The 24,626-nt window shown below is 38.3% G+C and overlaps 1 protein-coding gene across 1 annotated transcript in view; it reads left to right on the forward strand.

Moving 5' to 3' along the window:
* The first annotated feature begins 2,772 nt into the window (after positions 1-2,772).
* LOC123867952 (equilibrative nucleoside transporter 4) overlaps positions 2,773-24,626 on the forward strand; it is a 43,895-nt gene continuing 22,041 nt past the window's right edge. Inside the window, exons 1-2 of the mRNA XM_045910280.1 lie at positions 2,773-3,497; positions 5,300-5,454. Of these exons, the coding sequence (XP_045766236.1) occupies positions 3,331-3,497; positions 5,300-5,454 (322 nt within the window). The 5' untranslated portion in view covers positions 2,773-3,330. The remainder of the gene's footprint in view (positions 3,498-5,299; positions 5,455-24,626) is intronic.

The following is a 24,626-nucleotide window of genomic DNA, read 5'->3' on the forward strand; positions in this document are numbered from 1 at the left end:
CCTCTTTCAGAAACCCACTTCGCCCCGAGTTTTGTTCCCTCTCTTCTAGACTTGATAATTACTTCGTGTCCTCAAAACGTTCTTTTGCATGGTCAGCTCACTGCTCCCTTCTCCTACCACGATCTTTTATATCTTCGCTATAAAGTGCGCTCGCCAAAACGTAAGCATAAGGTTATTTTGCAACGTAATTTCAAAAATATTAATATTGAGTGTTTAAGGAAAGATGCGTCGGAAATTGACTGGACCTGTGTTTATAATGCACTGGATATTGATAACAAAGTAAAACTTTTCACAACTCTTCTCATTAACTTATATATTACTCATGCTCCACTGAGGCCTGTCAGGATTAGGCATTTACCAGCACCTTGGCTGACCGACTCAATTAAGAAGCTAATGTGTAAACGTAACAAGGCCAAGACTAAATGTAAAAAATCCCCGACTGACGAAAATGTGGCAGCCTATAAGAAATTGCGTAATCTCTGCAATAGGATGTGTAGGGATGCCAAGCGCCGCTATATCCATTCCTCGATAGATAACGCTTCTACATCCGAAAAATGGAGATTTCTTAAATCCCTAGGTGTGGGCAAATTTCATAGTACGTTAGTTGACTCTGTTGATATAAATGCACTAAACACACATTTTTCCTCCCCACCTGTTCTAGTTTCTGACTCTAAAAAGATTGTAACTCTTCAAAAGTTAACAAACATTACCCCACCTTTGTGCGAAACTTTCTGTTTCCAAGAAGTTGCGGAGGAGGATGTCAAGAAATACATCCTTTCCATTTCAACTAAAGCTGTCGGTAGTGATGGCTTGAGCCGTGACATGATATTACTCGTTTTAGATCTTTTGGTGCCTATTATTACTCACATATTAAACTTCTCCCTGGCTCATAAGATCTTTCCCACAGACTGGAAAAAGGCCCATGTTATTCCCCTACCGAAAATTGCTAATCCTAATTCCCTCTCACAGTTTCGTCCTATTTCGATTTTACCTATCCTCTCAAAGATTATTGAAAATGCTGTTTTTAAACAATTATCAACGTATCTCTTTAAGAACAATCTGTTGAGTCCCCTCCAATCAGGTTTTCGACCCTCGCACAGCACCGTTACAGCGTTAGTCAAAGTCACTGATGACATTCGTTATGCAATGGATAACAAACAAGTGACTATTATCGCCTTGTTGGATTTTAGTAACGCATTTAACTCAGTTGACTTTGATATCCTTCTTGGTATCCTTCGTTCTCTTAACATATCCTCCTCTGCGATTGACTGGTTTCACTCCTATCTTCATGGTCGCCTGCAGAGGGTGCACTCTGAAGAGGCTAACTCTGACTGGGCTTGCCTCTCTGCTGGTGTACCTCAAGGCGGTGTACTATCCCCTCTTCTCTTCTCAATTTTCATCAATGAAATCACCAAAATTCTTACTTCTAACTACCACCTATATGCAGACGATCTGCAGCTCTATAGGCATGCAACATTGTCAGACTTGGATACAGAGATAACTGCTTTGAACGCAGATCTAGTTGCCATCAAAAACTGGGCTGACTCTTTTGGTTTGTTAGTTAACCCTAATAAATCTCAGGTTATGATTATTGGAAGTAGACCGCTAAGAAATCGTATTAACTTCAATGATTTGCCTTTGGTTTCTTATGATGGCACACCCGTTGCTTACACATTCACAGCAAAAAACCTAGGGTTGACTATGGATGGCAACCTCGCTTGGGCAGCACATATAAATCAGCTTAGTAAACGTTTGCATTATTCGATCCATTCCTTGAAGAGACTGCAGAATTTTCTTCCGCTACGTACCAAAATCATGCTAACACATTCTCTGTTGCTTCCAATTCTCGACTATGCTGATGTGTGCTACTTAGACGCCACTGAAGAGCTACTTGACAAACTCGATCGGCTTCAGAATCTGTGCATACGGTTTATATACGGACTGCGCAAATTCGATCACATTTCCGACTACCGTCGTCAGCTTAAATGGCTCCCTATTCGCTTTCGCCACAATTTGCATATTTTGACTGTTCTATACAATGTTCTCAATACCTCTTCCCCTGGATATCTGCGAGAGCGATTTCAATTCTCGCTCCCTCCTACTAGGCCTATGCGGTCTTGTGTCTCAAAAAATCCTCTCGTCACTCCCCATTGTAACACAGTCTTCTACAGCAAATCTTTCACCGTACTAGCCACCCATCTTTGGAACTCACTTCCTGAGAATATTAGAGTGAATTGCCGCTCAGTACATTCATTCAAATACAGAGTGAAGCAGTATTACCTATCATTACAATAGAGTATTTTATTATATTTTATATATATTATATTTATTCGTATTTTATTATATTATGCATAACTATTTATTATTATATTATTATTGTATGTAAGTATTTTATTTTGGTATTTATTCGAAGATATTTGTGTAAATATTATTGTGTATTGTGCACTTGTATTAACCATTTTATAAATCTAGTACCATGGGACCTATTCCACGTATTTATGCACCTTACTCACAACCTGCACGGGGAAGCTGGAAGAAATCTCTGTTTAGAGATAAGCATTTCCTATGTACATAGCTTAATTTATCTTAACTTTGTAACTACAATTTTGGTACATGAAAAATAAATATAAATATAATATACGTTTTCCTACTTCTCTACTCTTTTACTCATAAACTTTGTCTTTTGTACGTAATCTGTAATAATTCTGCCTTATCTATACTAACCAAATACAGCCAAATACCCATTATTCCCATCTCTAAAAATCGATCCTACACACGCATGCGTCAACAGTTCTTAGGCAACTTACACCATTTCTGTCAACTTACGCCGGCCGTATATTGTTGATATGAGAATAAAGATAACATAAAAATAAAACAAAACTGAACCGATAAACGATTAACATTAGATTTACAATAATGCTGTCCGCTAGTGAAAACTTTCAGTTAATGTGACACAGTTCTTATTACAAAGTAGATATATAAATATAGTAAAATTGGAAATGTGAGAAAAGTGTTTGCCAATATTTTATCCCCGATACCTTCTGTCAATATTTTAATAGGTATTAGGGGTATTGATAATTGAAGATTGTAGGTATACTTAAATGTTTAAACATAAAAAAAAATGAAAACGTGTAACTAGCAAATATTTTCGGTATAATCTTAGCTCTGGTTTGAAAAAAAACTTAAAAACAGAATTCTAATTGAATTTATTCACCGTCTTTATTGGACCAAATATTATTTTAACGGTAGGAAAATTGGAAATTGATGGATGATGATTTATAAAATGGAGCGAGAGAGAAGAAAGTGAAATACTTGAACATTTTGAAGAGGATGAATGAAACTTTAGGACGCGGGTACGCCCGCATCGAAGCGATTCGAGCCGCACGAGGCGAAGCCCTAACGATGCCGGAACCTGGAGCGCCGCCCCCAGACCGATCTAACTCTGTCTACTTGACTTTATTTGTAGCTGGTGCTGCGTTCTTACTACCGTTTAACAGGTAAATGTACAAATATAAAATGATTTTGATATTTTATTCTTTGTTGTTTGTACCTACGTATGTTTACAGAAAACTTTGACCAAAATAAAATTAAAAGAACTCCAACTAGACACTAGTTGAAGTTTTCTCAGCTAATATTAGTGATTATCCTGTAAACTAAACGAAGAATGAAACTTTTTAACATTATAATTCAAATATATCTACTTTATCTATAAGTAGAGGAGACAGGGTACTGTTGTGACTTTATTTGTTCGTCTATAAATTCCCTAGTATGGCACTTGGCTGAACGAAAAGTAACGATTACGTTAGAGTGCCTATTTGTATCCGTAAATGTATTAAAATTGTATACATTCCTAATTAACTCACAGGAACATATTCAAAGAAAATCATTATGTCACAACCGATCCCATGCCAGACGTGGTTGTGACACTGATTGTGTCACAACCAGTGACTCACAACCAGTTGTAAATGACGGACCAGCTGTGATATGTGTAATATATTACACCAAAGTGGTCTCAAATCGCTTTTTTTGCTAAAAAACTAACATAAAAAATTTTGTATTTGAATTTTGAGTATTTTAACAATCTTTAGCATATAAGTGTAAGTACACCTTTGTCCTTTAGACCCCATACCGTATACCTGATAGTTTTGCTAATTTCAGCTCTGTCACAACCGTACCCTGTCACTTTCGTACCCACTCTCCCCTAAAGATAACTAAGGGGCACGAGTGCACGTCACGACTGATAGCACGATGCGCACTTAATACAAACAGATCGAGTCTTCATAAAGTGTACATAATTATTATGAAACTGGGTGAAATTAGACCTAATTTTGTCGACAGAAAAATGTATTTTTTGTTTTATAGAGTTTTGCATAATTTTTTTTTACAAGCAAGTAGCAACTGTGAAGACCTTTGTAACTTCGATCTTCTATCGTGTTAAAAGTTAAAAAAAAAACAGTTAATGATTGTAAACAAAGATATTATTATAAAACTCTAGATAGGCAAGGCTCATACTTACATTCGTATTTTAAAAAGTGAAGCTTGTGTTTGCAACACGCATGCGCATAGCAGAACGGACTAAGTATAATATTAGGTAGAATACCTATGTGTTTACCAAATGTTTACGCACCTACGGGTAAAACAACATCTATAAGCATGCTTCAAAATATCGTAGCTTATTACCAGTCTATAAAGGTCGTTGATAATAAATATGAGAAAATGACGATACAATACCATATTTTACTACAAAAAGTTACCATCACATAGGAAGAAAATTCTTCCTATGTGAAAAATACGGAAAATCAGATTTTCATTGATTTTCTGGATGATAAATTTTCGTAGTATTTTTTTTAGGGTAGGGTAGGGGAAAAAAGGAACCCTCAAAGGATCTAAAATATAGGATAGGAGAAGGATTATCTATCTATCTGCCTGTCTGTCAAGACCCGCCAGGAATAGAATAGAGTAGAAAATATTCTTATTCAATTAAACTTTTACAGTACTTTTCAATCGTTAAATGCCTATCCTACTGAGAAGGACCAGCAAGAAACTCGGCGGTTGCTCTTTTCAAAGATTTAACATAGTACAATATTATGCCGTGTATAAAAGTAATTGCTGCAGGTCAAATCCATACTCTTTTATCATTTAAGTACCTACCTACATAATTTTCAATTTTGAGGAGCATACTTTAAATAGATTTTTAAACTTGTGTAAAGGAAAGTCCTATTTAAAACGTAGATATATGAACAGTTCTACCCAAAAATATACTTTCTCAAAATCTAATGCAACTTATCCTATTTTACAGTTTCATAATGGCGGTGGATTACTTCCAGCATCACTACCCCAAGACAACGATAATGTTCGACATGTCGACCGTGTACATCGTGTCCGCTTGCGTGGCTGTCATCACCAATAACATCCTGCTTGACCTCTTCACTTATAACACCAGGATCACTTTTGGTGTGTACTTAAAACTTTTCGGTGTGGTAAAATCAAACTTTACACTATCGGTTTAAGAGGGCTCTCTCCGTCACTCGTTTCATACAATCGTAGTTCCAATTTCATTTGAATATTAAGCAACCAAAGTTCATGAAATTTTGCAGACATATTCTAGAAACTAATATCTATGTCTGTGGTTTTCCAGATTTCTGTTAAAATATTCGGTTTCAAAGTTACGCGGTCTTAAAAATTTTCATACAACTCTTTGAGCCCCTGTAATTTAAAAACTACATATTTAAAAAAAAATCTAAAACACCACAGACACAGATATTAGTTTCTAGAATATGTCTGCAAAATTTCATGGACTCTGGTTGCTTAATATTCAAATGAAATTGGAACTACGATTGTATGAAACGAGTGACGGAGAGAGCCCTGTTAAGAGAGCTCTCTCCGTCACTCGTTTCATACAATCGTAGTTCCAATTTCATTTAAATATTAAGCAACCAAAGTCCATGAAATTTTGCAGACATGTCTGTGGTTTTCCAGATTTCTGTTAAAATATTCGGTTTCAAAGTTACGCGGTCTTAAAAATTTTCATACAAATCTTTGAGGCCCTGTAATTTTAAAACTACATATTTTTAGAAAAATCTAAAACACCACAGACACAGATATTAGTTTCTAGAATATGTCTGCAAAATTTTATGGACTTTGGTTGCTTAATATTCAAATGAAATTGGAACTACGATTGTATGAAGCGAGTGACGGAGAGAGCCCTGTTAAAGAATTTATTCTCAAAAGAAAATACCTACTGTTCACTTAAATTAAGCACTATCACACTATCTATTAACGCACTAATAGATATTATAAAGGCGAAAGTTTGCGTGTATGTGTGTTTGTCTGTTACTCTTTCACGCAAAAACTACTAGACGGATTTGACTGAAAGGCACGAAAACAGATTATACCCTGGATTAACACATAGGCTACTTTTTATCCCGGGAATTCAATGAGTTCGCACGGAGTTTTTAAGATAATAAATCTACGCGATCGAAGTCGCGGGCATCAGCTTGTATGTAGATTGTAGGTATTATATAATCTCATAGTCGCACTGGGCCAGCGTGGTAGACTATTGCCTAAACCCTTCTCTTTGTAAGAGGAGATCCGTGCTCAGTAGTGGGCCAGCGATACGTTGATCATGATGATGTTAATGATGATAGTTCGGCAAACATCCTCCTTGACCTCTCATATAATTTTCGCGTTTAAGCATAATGTATTCTAATAGTTCTTTTTTTTTTTCATATTTTTGTTCAAATTAAAATGTACAGTAAAGCTTACAGGTAGCTAGTAATACTAATTACTGTACAAATCATGCCCGTGTGGAATGGTGCCAAGAATACTGGCTGCATTCCCGCGGCACACGTATCTATAGTTAGTTGATAGGTACCCACTACTACATAATACCAGACAACTTTTGGAGTTTAAACTTGAATATCTAAATTCGTTTAATTAACAACTAATTCTATCCTAACTAGGATGTATATAAAATAATATATTTTCAAAATACATTAGTTGCTGGGAACATTTCAAAAATTATTCGGTTCATGCATGATAAATGCTAGAAAATAGAAATCAAATGCTTTTTGTTATTACTTTATTAAATAATACCGTATATAATATTTTAAGTTATGATTTTTTTAATGTCTCAAATGTTTTTCAAAGTTCACCATAAATTGCTTCGGTCCATAATAAATGCTAGAAAATAAAAATGTAAAATGCTTTTTAAAATATACAGTTTATAATTTTTTTTAAATGTCAAGTAGCAAGCTGGACAATCTTTGTAGGGTTCCGTACCGAAAGGGTAAAAACGGAGCCGTATTAATGTGACTCTGCTCTGGCTGTCTGTCTGTCTGTCCGCGAGTCACAGGTAGCTGGTCTCTCTGGTCATCTAGCTCGAAGGCGAAACAAGTTACAAATCTGTGATATTTACTCCAAATACCAAAATTTCCACGTTCTAGAACGTTGACCCAAAACCAAATATTGAACCAAAAATTCAATTAAATTATTTACCCATATATATAAACTAGTGTTTTGCTCGGTGCGCGAGCTGCTAAAGCAGCTCACGTGACGTGGTTATGTTAACTTTATTATATTTAACCAAATTTATTTATTAAAGATACACAATTCACTACAAAAACCCACAAAACGACACCCATATCAATTTTTTTCTTAAAAAGTGCATGTCCGCCATCTTAAATTTCAAAATAAATGTCGTTATCAAAGTCAGCACGCCGGAAAACTCTGAAAACGACATCCATATCATTTTTTGTAAAAACGGGGTAGTTGAGGTTAATAAAGTAGGGTGCGTGGGTGCGCGGACCACTAAAGTGGTCCGCGAGCATGCAGAGTTTGTTCCACCGAGTAGACCTTCGGATCCTGATCATCTTTTGCCGAGAAACCAGTCTTCCATCTTTTATACCCTCCGAGATAGACACCGACGAAGTTTGTGTGGCGGCCATCTTGTTTTTCCAAATTTTTCCACTATTTCCATTAATCGTTTACTACTTTCTTCCAAGATTGCGAGTTTCAACGAAATCGGTTGGAAAACAAAAGAGTTGCAAAAATCACGTCGATCGCCATCTTGTTTTTCTGAAATGTCATAATTTTTCCCTACTTGCTTCCACCAGCCAAACACATCTGTCCTACATTATCGTATCGTTTTCCGTCTCTTTCTAGGAGAATGAGGCATTCAATATTCGCCATACAAAATGTATGGAAAAAAAAAATCCGCCATTTTGGATTTTTTTTCTATTCATCGAGTAAGCCTTTGGATCCTGATCATCTCTTGCCAAGAAACCTCACTTCCATCTTTTATACCCTCCGAGCTGGACACCGGCGAAATTTGTATGGCGGCCATCTTTTCTTCGCCATTTTGAATTTTTTTTCAGCTTTTTGGCAATTGGATGACGTCATGAATGACATTTGCTCGAGCACCCCCCACCTATCTTCAATACCTTAAGCGGGCCCTCCACGCGTCTCCGAAACCCTCAATCATCAGCTCTCTCCATAATTTTGGCTTACTAACTTTTTGTTTTCTATACGACACCATCAGTGAAAAAAAAAATTTTCATACAAAATTTTACAGGAGTTTCTTAGTTGAAAATCTCGAAAATCTCCCCAAAACTGGCAACACCGGTTGCATATCTCTATACTGCCAGCCGAGATACACAATCGATTCATACATATTGACTTTCCAAAATGTTGCCAACTGCCTCAAAAACTTGATCAAAATTTCGAAAAGTTAAAAAAAATACAAAATGGCCGCCAGCTCGTTTCACAGAAAGATTTTACACGGTTTCATAATTTTCCTATTAACTACAGGATATACCGCTCCCGATGACGTTTCAATCTTGCCTCTCGCTCGCACCCACGCGAAAGGGGATACCGTGAAAAAGACCGTGTCGAAAATCACTTTTACTTTGATAAATTCCAGTGTTGCCAGTCTCTGGTAACAAAAGTACCTAAATGTCATTTGCACGAGCGAAAAACATAATCGCTCATACTCGGATTTTGCTAAAAGTGCGTATTTCGATTTTTTACAATTTCCCGAAAATCTTGAAATTTCCCTAAAAATTGGGTAATTTTTTTCCTGCAAACTATACCTCGAGCCTGTACGTACAATCGCTTCATAGAAGCCGAATCGCTCTGATGTTGCCAACTTTGAGATATTTGAATTTTAAAATTGCGTTTTTTCGTACCTCTAACATAATGGCCGCCACGACAGCCGCCATCTTGAATTTTTAAAAACCACTCCCGTTCTGTCAAAAAAAAGGATAATCGTGGGCGAAACCAGAAAAAATAATTATCCTCGATTACCCCGTCTCGGATCTGTGGCGCTGCGGTTAGGGGTCGAAAAATGAAAATTTTGAAAACGCTCCATCTCGGCCGCCATTTTGTTTTTCCAATTTTTTCTACATTTTCTGGTAACCGTTTACTACTTTCTACAAAGTTTGCAAAATTCAAAAAAATCGGTTGGAAAACAACGGAGCTGCAAAAATCACCTCGGCCGCCATCTTGTTTTTCTGAAATGTCATAATTTTTCCCCAGAGGACTCCCGAATCCGACCACATCTCTACTACATCATTATATTATTTTCCGTCTCTTTCTAGGAGAACAATTATGTCAATGAGTGAGTGGTAATTGAGCTATATATAGTATAACTAGTGTTTTGCTCGGTGCGCGAGCTGCTAAAGCAGCTCGCGTGACGTGGTTAGGTTTATGAGTTGTATTAAATCGTTTTTTTTTATTAAGATACAAAATTCACCCCAAAAACACCATAAAACGATACCCATATCGATTTTTTTCTTAAAAAGTGCATGTCCGCCATCTTGGATTTCAAAATAAATGTCATTATCAAAATCAGCACCCTGGAAAACCCTGAAAACGACATTCATATCATTTTTTGTAAAAACGGGGTAGTTGAGGTTAATAAGGTAGGGTGCGTGGGTGCGCGGACCACTAAAGTGGTCCGCGAGCATGCAGAGTTTATTCCACCGAGTAGACCTTCGGACCCTGATCATATTTTGCCAAGAAACCACTCTTCCATCTTTTATAGCCTCCGAGATAGACACCGACGAAATTTGTACGGCGGCCATCTTGTTTTTCCAAAATTTTCCACTTTTTCTATTAATCGTTTACTACATTCTTCAAAGATTGCGAGTTTCAACGAAATCGGTTGAAAAACAAAAGAGTTGCAAAAATCACGTCGGCCGCCATCTTGTTTTTCTGAAATGTCATAATTTTCCCCTACTCATATCGCGCATCCGAACATATCTTCCATACATCAATGTATCGTTTTCCGTCTCTTTCTAGGAGAATGAGACATTCATAATCGCCATACAAAATGTATGGAAAAATAAATTCCGCCATTTTGAATTTTTTTTCTATTCATCGAGTAGACCTTCGGACCCTGATCATCTCTTGCCAAGAAACCTCACTTCCATCTTTTATACCCTCCGAGCTGGACACCGGCGAAATTTGTATGGCGGCCATCTTTTCTTCGCCATTTTGAATTTTTTTTCAGCTTTTTGGCAATTGGATGACGTCATGAATGACATTTGCTCGAGCACCCCCCACCTATCTTCAATACCTTAAGCGGGCCCTCCACCCGTCCCCGAAACCCTCAATCATCAGCTCTCTCCATAATTTTGGCTTACTAAGTTTTTGTTCTCTATACGACACCATCAGTGAAAAAAAATTTTTTCATACAAAATTTTACAGGAGTTTCTTAGTTGAAAATCTCGAAAATCTCCCCAAAAGTGGCAACACCGGTTGCAAATCTCTTTACTGCCAGCCGAGATACACAATCGATTCATACATATTGACTTTCCAAAATGTTGCCAACTGCCTCAAAAACCTGATCAAAATTTCGAAAAATGAAAAAAAAATACAAAATGGCCGCCAACTCGTTTCACAGAAAGATTTTACACGGTTTCATAATTTTCCTATAAACTACAGGATATACCGCGCCCGATGACGTTTCAATCTTTCCTCTCGCTCGCACCCACACGAAAGGGGATACCGTGAAAAAGACCGTGTCGAAAATCACTTTTACTTTGATAAATTCCAGTGTTGCCAGTCTCCGGTGACAAAAATACCCAAATGTCATTTGTACGAGCAAAACACGTAATCACTCATACTCGGATTTTGCTAAAAACGCGTATTTCGATTTTTTACAATTTCCCGAAAATCTTGAAATTTCCCTAAAAATGGGGTAATTTTTTCCCACCGATCTATACCTCGAGTCTATACGTACAACCGCTTCATAGAAGCCGAATCGCTCCAATGTTGCCAACTTTGAGATATTTAACTTTTAAAATTGCGTTTTTTCGTACCTCGAACAAAACGGCCGCCATGACAGCCGCCATCTTGAATTTTTTAAAACCACTCCCGTTCTGTCAAAATACAGGATAATCGTGGGCGAAACACGAAAAAATAGTTATCCTCGACTACCCCGTCTTGGATCTGTGGCGCCGCGGTTCGGGGTCGAAAAATCAAAATTTTGAAAACGCTACGGTTCGGCCGCCATCTTGTTTTTTCAATTTTTTCGACATTTCCCATTAATCGTTTACTATTTTCTTCAAAGATTGCAAAATTCAACGAAATTGGTTGGAAAACAACGGAGCTGCAAAAATCACGTCGGCCGCCATCTTGTTTTTCTGAAATGTCATAATTTTTCCCCAGAGGGTTCCCGAAACCGAACACAACTCCCCCACATCATTATATCATTTTCCGTCTCCTTCTAGGAGAACAATTATGTCAATGAGTGAGTCAGTCAGTGGTAATCGAGCTATATATAGTATAACTAGTGTTTTGCTCGGTGCGCGAGCTGCTAAAGCAGCTCGCGTGACGTGGTTAGGTTTCACTATATTGTATTAAACCGAATTTATTTATTAAGATACACAATTCACCACAAAAACCCACAAAACGACACCCATATCAGTTTTTTTCTTAAAAAGTGCATGTTCGCCATCTTGGATTTGAAAATGAATGTCGTTATCAAAATCAGCACCCTGGAAAGCCCTGAAAACGACATCCATAACATTTTTTGTAAAAACGGGGTAGTTGAGGTTAATAAGGTAGGGTGCGTGGGTGCGCGGACCACTAAAGTGGTCCGCGAGCATGCAGAGTTTATTCCACTGAGTAGACCTTCGGACCCTGATCATATTTTGCCAAGAAACCACTCTTCCATCTTTTATAGCCTCCGAGATAGACACCGACGAAATTTGTACGGCGGCCATCTTGTTTTTCCAAAATTTTCCACTTTTTCTATTAATCGTTTACTACATTCTTCAAAGATTGCGAGTTTCAACGAAATCGGTTGAAAAACAAAAGAGTTGCAAAAATCACGTCGGCCGCCATCTTGTTTTTCTGAAATGTCATAATTTTCCCCTACTCATATCGCGCATCCAAACATATCTTCCATACATCAATGTATCGTTTTCCGTCTCTTTCTAGGAGAATGAGACATTCAATATTCGCCATACATTTTCTATGGGAAAAAAAATCCGCCATTTTGAATTTTTTTTCTATTCATCGAGTAGACCTTTGGACCCTGATCATTTCTTGCCAAGAAACCTCACTTCTATCTTTTATACCCTCCGAGCTGGACACCGGCGAAATATGTATGGCGGCCATCTTTTCTTCGCCATTTTGAATTTTTTTTCAGCTTTTTGGCAATTGGATGACGTCATGAATGACATTTGGTCGAGCACCCCCTACCTATCTTCAATACCTTGAGCGGACCCATCACCCGTCTCCGACATCCTCGATCATCAGCTATTTCCAAATTTTTCCTCGATTTTTTTTTTGTTTTCTATACGAAACCATCAGTGAAAAAAAAAATTTCATACAAAATTTTACAGGAGGAGTTTTTGGGGAAAATCTCGAAAATCTCCCCAAATGTGGCAACACTGTTTACATATTTCGATACTGCCGGTTGAGTCACACAATCGATTCATACATGTCGACTTTCCAAAATGTTGCCAACTGCCTCAAAAACGTGATCAAAATTTCGAAAAATTAAAAAAAATACAAAATGGCCGCCAACTCGTTTCACAGAAAGATTTTACACGGTTTCATAATTTTCCTATTAACTACGGGATATACCGCTCCCGATGACGTTTCAATATTTCCTCTCGCTCGCACCCACGCGAAAAGGGATACCGTGAAAAAGACCGTGTCGAAAATCACTTTATCTTTGATAAATTCCAGTGTTGCCAGTCTCCGGCGACAAAAATACACAAATGTCATTTGTACAATCAAAACACATAATCGCTCATACTCGGATTTTGCTAAAAGTGCGTATTTCGATTTTTTACAATTTCCCGAAAATCTTGAAATTTCCCTAAAAATGGGGTGATTTTTTCCCACCGATCTATACCTCGAGTCTATACGTACAACCGCTTCATAGAAGCCGAATCGCTCCGATGTTGCCAACTTTGAGATATTTAACTTTTAAAATTGCGTTTTTTCGTACCTCGAACAAAACGGCCGCCATGACAGCCGCCATCTTGAATTTTTAAAAACCACTCCCGTTCTGTCAAAATACAGGATAATCGTGGGCGAAACACGAAAAAATAGTTATCCTCGACTACCCCGTCTGGGATCTGTGGCGCCGCGGTTCGGGGTCGAAAATTCAAAATTTTCAAAACGCTACGGTTCGGCCGCCATTTTGTTTTTCCATTTTTTTTCACATTTTCTATTAACCGTTTACTACTTTCTTTAAAGATTGTAAAATTCGATAAAATCGATTGGAAAACAACGGAGCTGCAAAAATCACATCGGCCGCCATCTTGTTTTTCCGAAATGTCATAATTTTTCCCCAGTCGAATCCCCCATCCGAACACAACTCCCCTTCATCACTATATCATTTTCCGTCTCTTTCTAGGAGAACAATTATGTCAATGAGTCAGTGAGTCAGTGGTAATCGAGCTATATATAGTATAACTAGTTTTTGCTCGGTGCGCGAGCTGCTAAAGCAGCTCACGTGACGTGGTAAGGTTAACTTTTATTATATAAAACCAAATTGATTTATTAAGATAATTCACCCCGAAAAACCCCATAAAATGACAGGCATTTCTATTTTTTGTAGAAAATGTAAGTCCGCCATCTTGGATTTGAAAATAAATGTCATTATCAAAATCAGCACCCTGGAAACCCTGAAAACGATATCCATATTATTTTTTGTATATTAGGATAATAATTTAGTAGGGTGCGTGGGTGCGCGGACCACTAAAGTGGTCCGCGAGCATGCAGTGTTTGTTTCACCGAGTAGACCTTCGGACCCTGATCATCTTTTGCCAAGAAACCACTCTTCCATCTTTTATATCCTCCGAGATATACACCGACGAAATTTGTACGGCGGCCATCTTGTTTTTCCAAAATTTTCCACTTTTTCTATTAATCGTTTACTACATTCTTCAAAGATTGCGAGTTTCAACGAAATCGGTTGGAAAGCAAAAGAGTTGCAAAAATCATATAGGCCGCCATCTTGTTTTTCTGAAATGTCATAATTTTCCCCTACTCATATCACGCATTTAAACATATCTCCCATACATCAATGTATCGTTTTCTGTCTCTTTCTAGGAGAATGTGACATTCAATATTCGCCATACATTTTCTATGGGGAAAAAAAATCCGCCATTTTGAATTTTTTTTCTATTCATCGAGTAGACCTTCGGACCCTGATCATCTCTTGCCAAGAAACCACACTTCCATCTTTTATACCCTCCGAGCTGGACACCGGCGAAATTTGTATGGCGGCCATCTTTTCTTCGCCATTTTGAATTTTTTTTCAGCTTTTTGGCAATTGGATGACGTCATGAATGACATTTGGTCGAGCACCCCCCACCTATCTTCAATACCTTGAGCGGACCCTTCACCCGTCTCCGAAACCCTCAATCATCAGCTCTCTCCATAATTTTGGCTTACTAACTTTTTGTTCTCTATACGACACCATTAGTGAAAAAAAAAATTTTCATACAAAATTTTACAGGAGTTTCTTAGTTGAAAATCTCGAAAATCTCCCCAAAAGTGGCAACACCGGTTGTATATCTCCACACTGCCCGCCGAGATACACAATCGATTCATACATACTGACTTTCCAAAATGTTGCCAACTGCCTCAAAAACGCGATCAAAATTTCGAAAAATTAAAAAAAATACAAAATGGCCGCCAACTCGTTTCACAGAAAGATTTTACACGGTTTCATAATTTTCCTATAAACTACAGGATATACCGCTCCCGATGACGTTTCAATCTTTCCTCTCGCTCGCACCCACGCGAAAGGGGATACCGTGAAAAAGACCATGCCAAAAATCACTTTTTCTTTGATAAATTCCAGTGTTGCCAGTCTCCGGCAACAAAAATACCCAAATGTCGTTTGTATGATCAAAACACGTAATCGCTCATACTCGAATTTTGCGAAAAGTCCGTATTTCGATTTTTTTCAATTTCCCGAAAATCTTGAAATTTCCCCAAAAAATGGGGTAATTTTTTTCCTCCAATCTATACCTCGTGCCTATACGTACAATCGCTTCATAGAAGCCGAATCGCTCCGATATTGCCAACTTTGAGATATTTAACTTTTAAAATTGCGTTTTTTCGTACCTCTAACTTAACGGCCGCCATGACAGCCGCCATCTTGAATTTTTAAAAATCACTCCCGTTTTGTCAAAATTCAGGATCATTGCAAGCAAAACAAGAAAAAATTTATTACTATCGACATCCCGTTTCGGATCTGTGGCGCCGCGGTTCGGGGTCGAAAAATCAAAATTTTGAAAACGCTACGGTTCGGCTGCCATTTTGTTTTTTCAATTTTTTTGACATTTCCCATTAATCGTTTAATATTTTCTTCAAAGATTGCAAAATTCAACGAAATCGGTTGTAAAACAACGGAGCTGCAAAAATCACGTCGGCCGCCATCTTGTTTTTCTCAAATGTCATAATTTTTCCCCAGAGGGTTCCCGAATCCAATCACAACTCCCCCACATCATTATATCATTTTCCGTCTCCTTCTAGGAGAACAATTATGTCAATGAGTGAGTGAGTCAGTGAGTGGTAATTGAGCTATATATAGTATAACTAGTGTTTTGCTCGGTGCGCGAGCTGCTAAAGCAGCTCGCGTGACGTGGTTAGGTTGATAAGTATTAAAACGAATTTATTTATTAAGATACAAAATTCACCCCAAAAACACCATAAAAGGACACCCATATCGAATTTTTTCTTAAAAAATGCATGTCCGCCATCTTGGATTTCAAAATAAATGTCGTTATCATAATCAGCACCCTGGAAAACCCTGAAAACGACATCCATATCATTTTTTGTAAAAACGGGGTAGTTGAGGTTAATAAAGTAGGGTGCGTGGGTGCGCGGACCACTAAAGTGGTCCGCGAGCATGCAGAGTTTGTTCCACCGAGTAGACCTTCGGACCCTGATCATCTTTTGCCAAGAAACCACTCTTCCATCTTTTATAGCCTCCGAGATAGACACCGACGAAATTTGTACGGCGGCCATCTTGTTTTTCCAAAATTTTCCACTTTTTCTATTAATCATTTACTACATTCTTTAAAGATTGCGAGTTTCAATGAAATCGGTTGGAAAACAAAAGAGTTGCAAAAATCATATAGGCCGCCATTTTGTTTTTCTGAAATGTCATAATTTTTCCCTACTCATATCGCGCACCAAAACATATCTCCCATACATCAATGTATCGTTTTCTGTCTCTTTCTAGGAGAATGAGACATTCAATATTCGCCATACAAAATGTATGTAAAAATAAATTCCGCCATTTTGAATTTTTTTTCTATTCATCGAGTAGACCTTCGGACCCTGATCATCTCTTGCCAAGAAACCACACTTCCATCTTTTATACCCTCCGAGCTGGACACCGGCGAAATTTGTATGGCGGCCATCTTTTTTTCGCCATTTTGAATTTTTTTTCAGCTTTTTGGCAATTGGATGACGTCATGAATGACATTTGCTCGAGCACCCCCCACCTATCTTCAATACCTTAAGCGGGCCCTCCACCCGTCTCCGAAACCCTCAATCTTCAGCTCTCTCCAAAATTTTGGCTTACTAACTTTTTGTTTTCTATACGACACCATCAGTGAAAAAAAAATTTTTCATACAAAATTTTACAGGAGTTTCTTAGTTGAAAATCTCGAAAATCTCCCCAAAAGTGGCAACACCGGTTGCATATCTCCATGCTGCCAGCCGAGATACACAATCGATTCATACATGTCAACTTTCCAAAATGTTGCCAACTGCCCCAAAAACGTGATCGAAATTTCGAAAAATTAAAAAAAATACAAAATGGCCGCCAACTCGTTTCACAGAAAGATTTTACACGGTTTCATAATTTTCCTATTAACTACAGGATATAACGCTCCCGATGACGTTTCAATATTTCCTCTCGCTTGCACCCACGCGAAAAGGGATACCGTGAAAAAGACCGTGTCGAAAATCACTTTTACTTTGATAAATTCCAGTGTTGCCAGTCTCCGGTGACAAAAATACCCAAATGTCATTTGTACGAGCAAAACACGTAATCGCTCATACTCGGATTTTGCGAAAAGTCCGTATTTCGATTTTTTACAGTTTCCCGAAAATCTTGAAATTTCCCGAAAAATGGGGTAATTTTTTTCCTCCAATCTATACCTCGAGCCTATACGTACAATCGCTACATAGAAGCCGAATCGCTCCGATGTTGCCAACTTTCAGATATTTAACTTTTAAAATTGCGTTTTTTCGTACCTCTAACAAAACGGCCGCCACGACAGCCGCCATCTTGAATTTTTAAAAATCACTCCCGTTCTGTCAAAATACAGGATAATCGTGGGCGAAATCAAAAAAAATAATTATCCTCGATTACCCCGTCTCGGATCTGCGGCGCCGCGGTTAAGGGTCGAAAAATGAAAATTTTGAAAATGCTCCAGCTCGGCCGCCATTTTGTTTTTCCAATTTTTTCCACTTTTTTTATTTATCGTTTACTACTTTCTTCAAAGATTGCAAAACTCAACGAAATCGGTTGGAAAACAACGGAGCTGCAAAAATCATCTCGGCCGCCATCTTGTTTTTCTGAAATGTCATAATTTTTCCCCAGAGGGTTCCCGAAACCGAACACAATTCCCCTACATCATTATATCATTTTCCGTCTCTTTCTAGGAGAACAATTATGTCAATGAGTCAGTCAGTGAGTCAGTGGTAATCGAGCTATATATAGTATAACTAGTGTTTTGCTCGGTGCGCGAGCTGCTAAAGCAGCTCGCGTGACGTGGTTGGGTTAACTTTATTATACTAAACCAAATTTATTTATTAAGATTCAAAATTCACCCCAAAAACACCATAAAACGACACCCATATCGATTTTTTTCTTAAAAAATGCATGACCGCCATCTTGGATTTCAAAATAAATGTCGTTATCAAAATCAGCACCCTGGGAAACTCTGAAAACGACATCCATATCATTTTTTATAAAAACCGGGTAGTTGAGGTTAATAAAGTAGGGTGCGTGGGTGCGCGGACCACTAAAGTGGTCCGCGAGCATGCAGAGTTTGTTCCATTGAGTAGACCTCCGGACCCTGATCATCTTTTGCGAAGAAACCACTCTTCCATCTTTTATAGCCTCCGAGATAGACAACGACGAAATTTGTACGGCGGCCATCTTGTTTTTCCAAAATTTTCCACTTTTTCTATTAATCGTTTACTACGTTCTTCAAAGATTGCGAGTTTCAATGAAATCGGTTGAAAAACAAAAGAGTCACAAAAATCATATAGGCCGCCATCTTGTTTTTCTGAAATGTCATAATTTTTCCCTACTCGCCTCGCCCACCCAAACACATTTCCCCTACATTATTGTATCGTTTTCCGTCTCTTTCTAGGAGAATGAGACATTCAATATTCGCCATACAAAACGTATGGGAAAATAAATTCCGCCATTTTGAATTTTTTTTCTATTCATCAATTAGACCTTTGGATCCTGATCCTCTTTTGCCAAGAAACCGCACCTCCATCTTTTATACCCTCCGAGCTGGACGCCGGCGAAATTTGTATGGCGGCCATCTTTTCTTCGCCATTTTGAATTTTTTTTCAGCTTTTTGGCAATTGGATGATGTCATGAATGACATTTGGTCGAGCACCCCCCACCTATCTTCAATACCTTGAGTGGACCCTTCACCCGTCTCCGACATCCTCGATCATCAGCTATTTCCAAATTTTTCCTCGATTTTTTTTTTGTTTTCTATACGAAACCATCAGTGAAAAAAAAAAATTTCATACAAAATTTTACAGGAGGAGTTTTTGGGGAAAATCTCGAAAATCTCCCCAAATGTGGCAGCACTGTTTACATAATTCGATACTGCTGGTTGAGTCACACAATCGATTGATACATCTCGACTTTCCAAAATGTTGCCAACTGCCTCAAAAACGTGGTCAAAATTTCGAAAAATAAAAAAAAATACAAAATGGCCGTCAACTCGTTTCACAGGAAGATTTTACACGGTTTCATAATTTTCCTATTAACTACAGGATATACCGCGCCCGATGACCTTTCAATCTTTCCTCTCACTCGCACCCACACGAAAGGGGATACCGTGAAAAAGACCGTGTCGAAAATCACTTTTACTTTGATAAATTCCAGTGTTGCCAGTCTCCGGTGACAAAAATACACAAATGTCATTTGTACGAGCAAAATACGTAATCACTCATACTCGGATTTTGCTAAAAGTGCGTATTTCGATTTTTTACAATTTCCCGAAAATCTTGAAATTTCCCTAAAAATGAGGTAATTTTTTTCTTCCAATCTATACCTCAAGCCTATACGTACAATCGCTTCATAAAAACCGAATCGCTCCGATGTTGCCAACTTTGAGATATTTAACTTTTAAAATTGCGTTTTTTCGTACCTCGAACAAAACGGCCGCCATGACAGCCGCCATCTTGAATTTTTAAAAACCACTCCCGTTTTGTCAAAATACAGGATAATCGTGGGCGAAACCAAAAAAAATAATTATCCTCGATTACCCCGTCTCGGATCTGTGGCGCCGCGGTTCGGGGTCGAAAAATCAAAAATTTTAAAACGCTACGGCTCGGCCGCCATTTTGTTTTTCCAATTTTTTCTACATTTTTTGTTAACCATTTACTACTTTCTTCAAAGTTTGCAAAATTCAACAAAATCGGTTGGAAAACAACGGAGCTGCAAAAATCACGTCGGCCGCCATCTTGTTTTTCCGAAATGTCATAATTTTTCCCCAGAGGGTTCCCGAAACCAAACACAACTCCCCCACATCATTATATCATTTTCCGTCTCCTTCTAGGAGAACAATTATGTCAATGAGTCAGTGAGTCAGTGAGTGGTAATCGAGCTATATATAGTATAACTAGCTTTTGCTCGGTTCGCGAGCTGCTAAAGCAGCTCGCGTGACGTGGTAATGTTTAGCTTTATTGTATTCAACCGAATCGAGTTATTAAAATACACAATTCACCCCGAAATTCACCATAAAAAGACACCCATATCGATTTTTTTCTTAAAAAAGGCATGTCCGCCATCTTGGATTTCAAAATAAATGTCGTTATCAAAATCAGCCCCTGGAAAACTCTGAAAACGACATCCATATCATTTTTTGTAAAAACGGGGTAGTTGAGGGTAATATAGTAGGGTGCGTGGGTGCGCGGACCACTAAAGTGGTCCGCGAGCATGCAGAGTTTGTTCCACCGAGTAGACCTTCGGACCCTGATCATCTTTTGCCAAGAAACCATTCTTCCATCTTTTATAGCCTCCGAGATAGACACCGACGAAATTCGTACGGCGGCCATCTTGTTTTTCCAAAATTTTCCACTTTTTCTATTAATCGTTTACTACATTCTTCAAAGATTGCAAGTTTCAACGAAATCGGTTGGAAAACAAAAGAGTTGCAAAAATCATAATAGGCCGCCATCTTGTTTTTCTGAAATGTCATAATTTTTCCCTACTCATATCGCGCTTCAAAACATATCTCCCCTACATTATCGTATCGTTTTCCGTCTCTTTCTAGGAGAATGAGACATTCAATATTCGCCATACAAAATGTATGAGAAAATAAATTCCGCCATTTTGAATTTTTTTTCTATTCATCGAGTAGACCTTTGGATCCTGATCCTCTTTTACCACGAAACCTTACCTCCATCTTTTATACCCTCCGAGCTGGACGCCGGCGAAATTTGTATGGCGGCCATCTTTTCTTCGCCATTTTGAATTTTTTTTCAGCTTTTTGGCAATTGGATGATGTCATGAATGACATTTGGTCGAGCACCCCCCACCTATCTTCAATACCTTGAGCGGACCTTTCACCCGTCTCCGACATCCTCAATCATCAGCTATTTCCAAATTTTTCCTCGATTTTTTTTTTGTTTTCTATACGAAACCATCAGTGGAAAAAAAAAATTTCATACAAAATTTTACAGGAGAAGTTTTTGGGGAAAATCTCGAAAATCTCCCCAAATGTGGCAACACTGTTTACATATTTCGATACTGCTGGTTGAGTCACACAATCGATTGATACATGTCGACTTTCCAAAATGTTGCCAACTGCCTCAAAAACGTGATCAAAATTTCGGAAAATTTGAAGAAAATACAAAATGGCCACCAACTCTTTTTGCAGAAGCAAATTAGATAATTTTACAACTTTCCTATTAACTACAGGATATACCGCTCCCGATGACGTTTCAATCTCTCCTCTCGCTCGCACCCACGCGAAATGATCGTCCCTGAAAAAAGACAATGTCGAAAATCACTTTTTTTTTGATAAATTCCAGTGTTGCTAGTCTCCGGTGACAAAAATACCCAAATGTCATTTGTACGGGCAAAACACATAATCGCTCATACTCGGATTTTGCACAAAGTCCTTATTTCGATTTTTTACAATTTCCCGAAAATCTTGAAATTTCCCTAAAAATGGGGTAATTTTTTCCCACCGATATATACCTCGAGTCTATACGTATAACCGCTTCATAGAAACCGAAACGGTCCGACGTCGTCGACTGGGAAAAAATTTAATTTTAAAATTGGGATTTTTGGTACCTCTAACTTAACGGCCGCCATGACAGCCGCCATCTTGAATTTTTGAAAACCACTCCCGTTTTGTCAAAATACAGGATAATCGTGGGCGAAACACGAAAAAATAATTATCCTCGACTTCTCCGTTTCGGATCAGTGGCGCCGCGGTTAGGGATCGAAAAATGAAAATTTTGAAAACGCTCCAGCTCGGCCGCCATCTTGTTTTTTCAATTTTTTCGACATTTCCTATTAATCGTTTACTATTTTCTTCAAATATTGCAAAATTCAACGAAATCGGTTGGAAAACAACGGAGCTGCAAAAATCACCTCGGCCGCCATCTTGTTTTTCCGAAATGTCATAATTTTTCCCCAGAGGACTCCCGAATCCGACCACATCTCCCCTACATCATTATATCATTTTCCGTCTCTTTCTAGGAGAACAATTATGTCAATGAGTCAGTCAGTCAGTGGTAATTGAGCTATATATAGTATAATAATAACTAGTGTTTTGCTCGGTGCGCGAGCTGCTAAAGCAGCTCGCGTGACGTGGTTATGTTAACTTTATTATATTTAACCAAATTTATTTATTAAAGAAACACAATTCACCACAAAAACCCACAAAACGACACCCATATCAATTTTTTTCTTAAAAAGTGCATGTCCGCCATCTTGGATTTCAAAATAAATGTCGTTATCAAAATCAGCACGCTGGAAAACTCTGAAAACGACATCCATATCATTTTTTGTAAAAATGGGGTAGTTGAGGTTAATAAAGTAGGGTGCGTGGGTGCGCGGACCACTAAAGTGGTCCGCGAGCATGCAGAGTTTGTTATATTGAGTAGACCTCCGGACCCTAATCATCTTTTGCGAAGAAACCACTCTTCCATCTTTTATACCCTCCGAGCTGGACGCCGGTGAAATTTGTGTGGCGGCCATCTTGTTTATCCAAAATTTTCCACTTTTTTTATTAATCGTTTACTACTTTCTTCATAGGTTGCGAGTTTCAACGAAATCGGTTGGAAAACAAAAGAGTTGCAAAAATCACGTCGGTCGCCATCTTGTTTTTCTGAAATGTCATAATTTTTCCCTACTCGCCTCCCCCACCCGAACACATCTCCCCTACATTATCGTATCGTTTTCCGTCTCTTTCTAGGAGAATGAGACATTCAATATTCGCCATACATTTTCTATGGGAAAATAAATTCCGCCATTTTGAATTTTTTTTCTATTCATCGAGTAGACCTTCGGACCCTGATCATCTCTTGCCAAGAAACCACACTTCCATCTTTTATACCCTCCGAGCTGGACACCGGCGAAATTTGTATGGCGGCCATCTTTTCTTCGCCATTTTGAATTTTTTTTCAGCTTTTTGGCAATTGGATGACGTCATGAAAGACATTTGCTCGAGCACCCCCCACCTATCTTCAATACCTTAAGCGGGCCCTTCACCCGTCTCCGATATCCTCAATCATCAGCTCTCTCCATAATTTTGGCTTACTAAGTTTTTGTTTTCTATACGACACCACCAGTGAAAAAAAAATTTTTCATACAAAATTTTACAGGAGTTTCTTAGTTGAAAATCTCGAAAATCTCCCCAAAAGTGGCAACACCGGTTGCATATCTCCATACTGCCAGCCGAGATACACAATCGATTCATACATATTCACTTTCCAAAATGTTGCCAACTGCCTCAAAAACGTGATCAAAATTTCGAAAAATTCAAAAAATTACAAAATGGCCGCCAACTCGTTTTGCAGAAATAAATTACATCGTTGTACAACTTTTCCAATAACTAAAGGATATACCGCTCCCGATGACGTTTCAATCTCTCCTCTCGCTCGCACCCACGCGAAACGATCGCCCCTGAAAAAAGACCACGTCGAAAATCACTTTTTCTTTGATAAATTCCAGTGTTGCCAGTCGACGGCGACGAAAATACCCAAATGTCATTTGTACGAGTAAAACACGTAATCGCTCATACTCGGATTTTGCTAAAAGTGCGTATTTCGATTTTTTACAATTTCCCGAAAATCTTGAAATTTCCCTAAAAATGGGGTAATTTTTTCCCACCGATCTATACCTCGAGTCCATACGTACAATCGCTTCATAAAAACCGAATCGCTCCGATGTTGCCAACTTTGAGACATTTGAATTTTAAAATTGCGATTTTTTGTACGTCTAACTTAACGGCCGCCATGACAGCCGCCATCTTGAATTTTTAAAAACTACTCCCATTTTGTCAAAATTCAGGATCATTGTGAGCGAAACAAGAAAAAAATAATTATTATCGATTTCCCGTTTCGGATCTGTGGCGCCGCGGTTCGGGGTCGAAAAATGAAAATTTTGAAAACGCTCCAGCTCGGCCGCCATCTTGTTTTTCCAATTTTTTCCCCATTTTCTGTTAACCGTTTACTACTTTCTTCAAAGATTGCAAAATTCAACGAAATCGGTTGGAAAACAACGGAGCTGCAAAAATCACCTCGGCCGCCATCTTGTTTTTCTGAAATGTCATAATTTTTCCCCAGAGGGTTCCCGAATCCGAACACAACTCCCCCACATCATTATATCATTTTCCGTCTCTTTCTAGGAGAACAATTATGTCAAT

This window comes from Maniola jurtina, chromosome 9, assembly GCF_905333055.1.
Source record: "Maniola jurtina chromosome 9, ilManJurt1.1, whole genome shotgun sequence".
NCBI lineage: Eukaryota > Metazoa > Arthropoda > Insecta > Lepidoptera > Nymphalidae > Maniola > Maniola jurtina.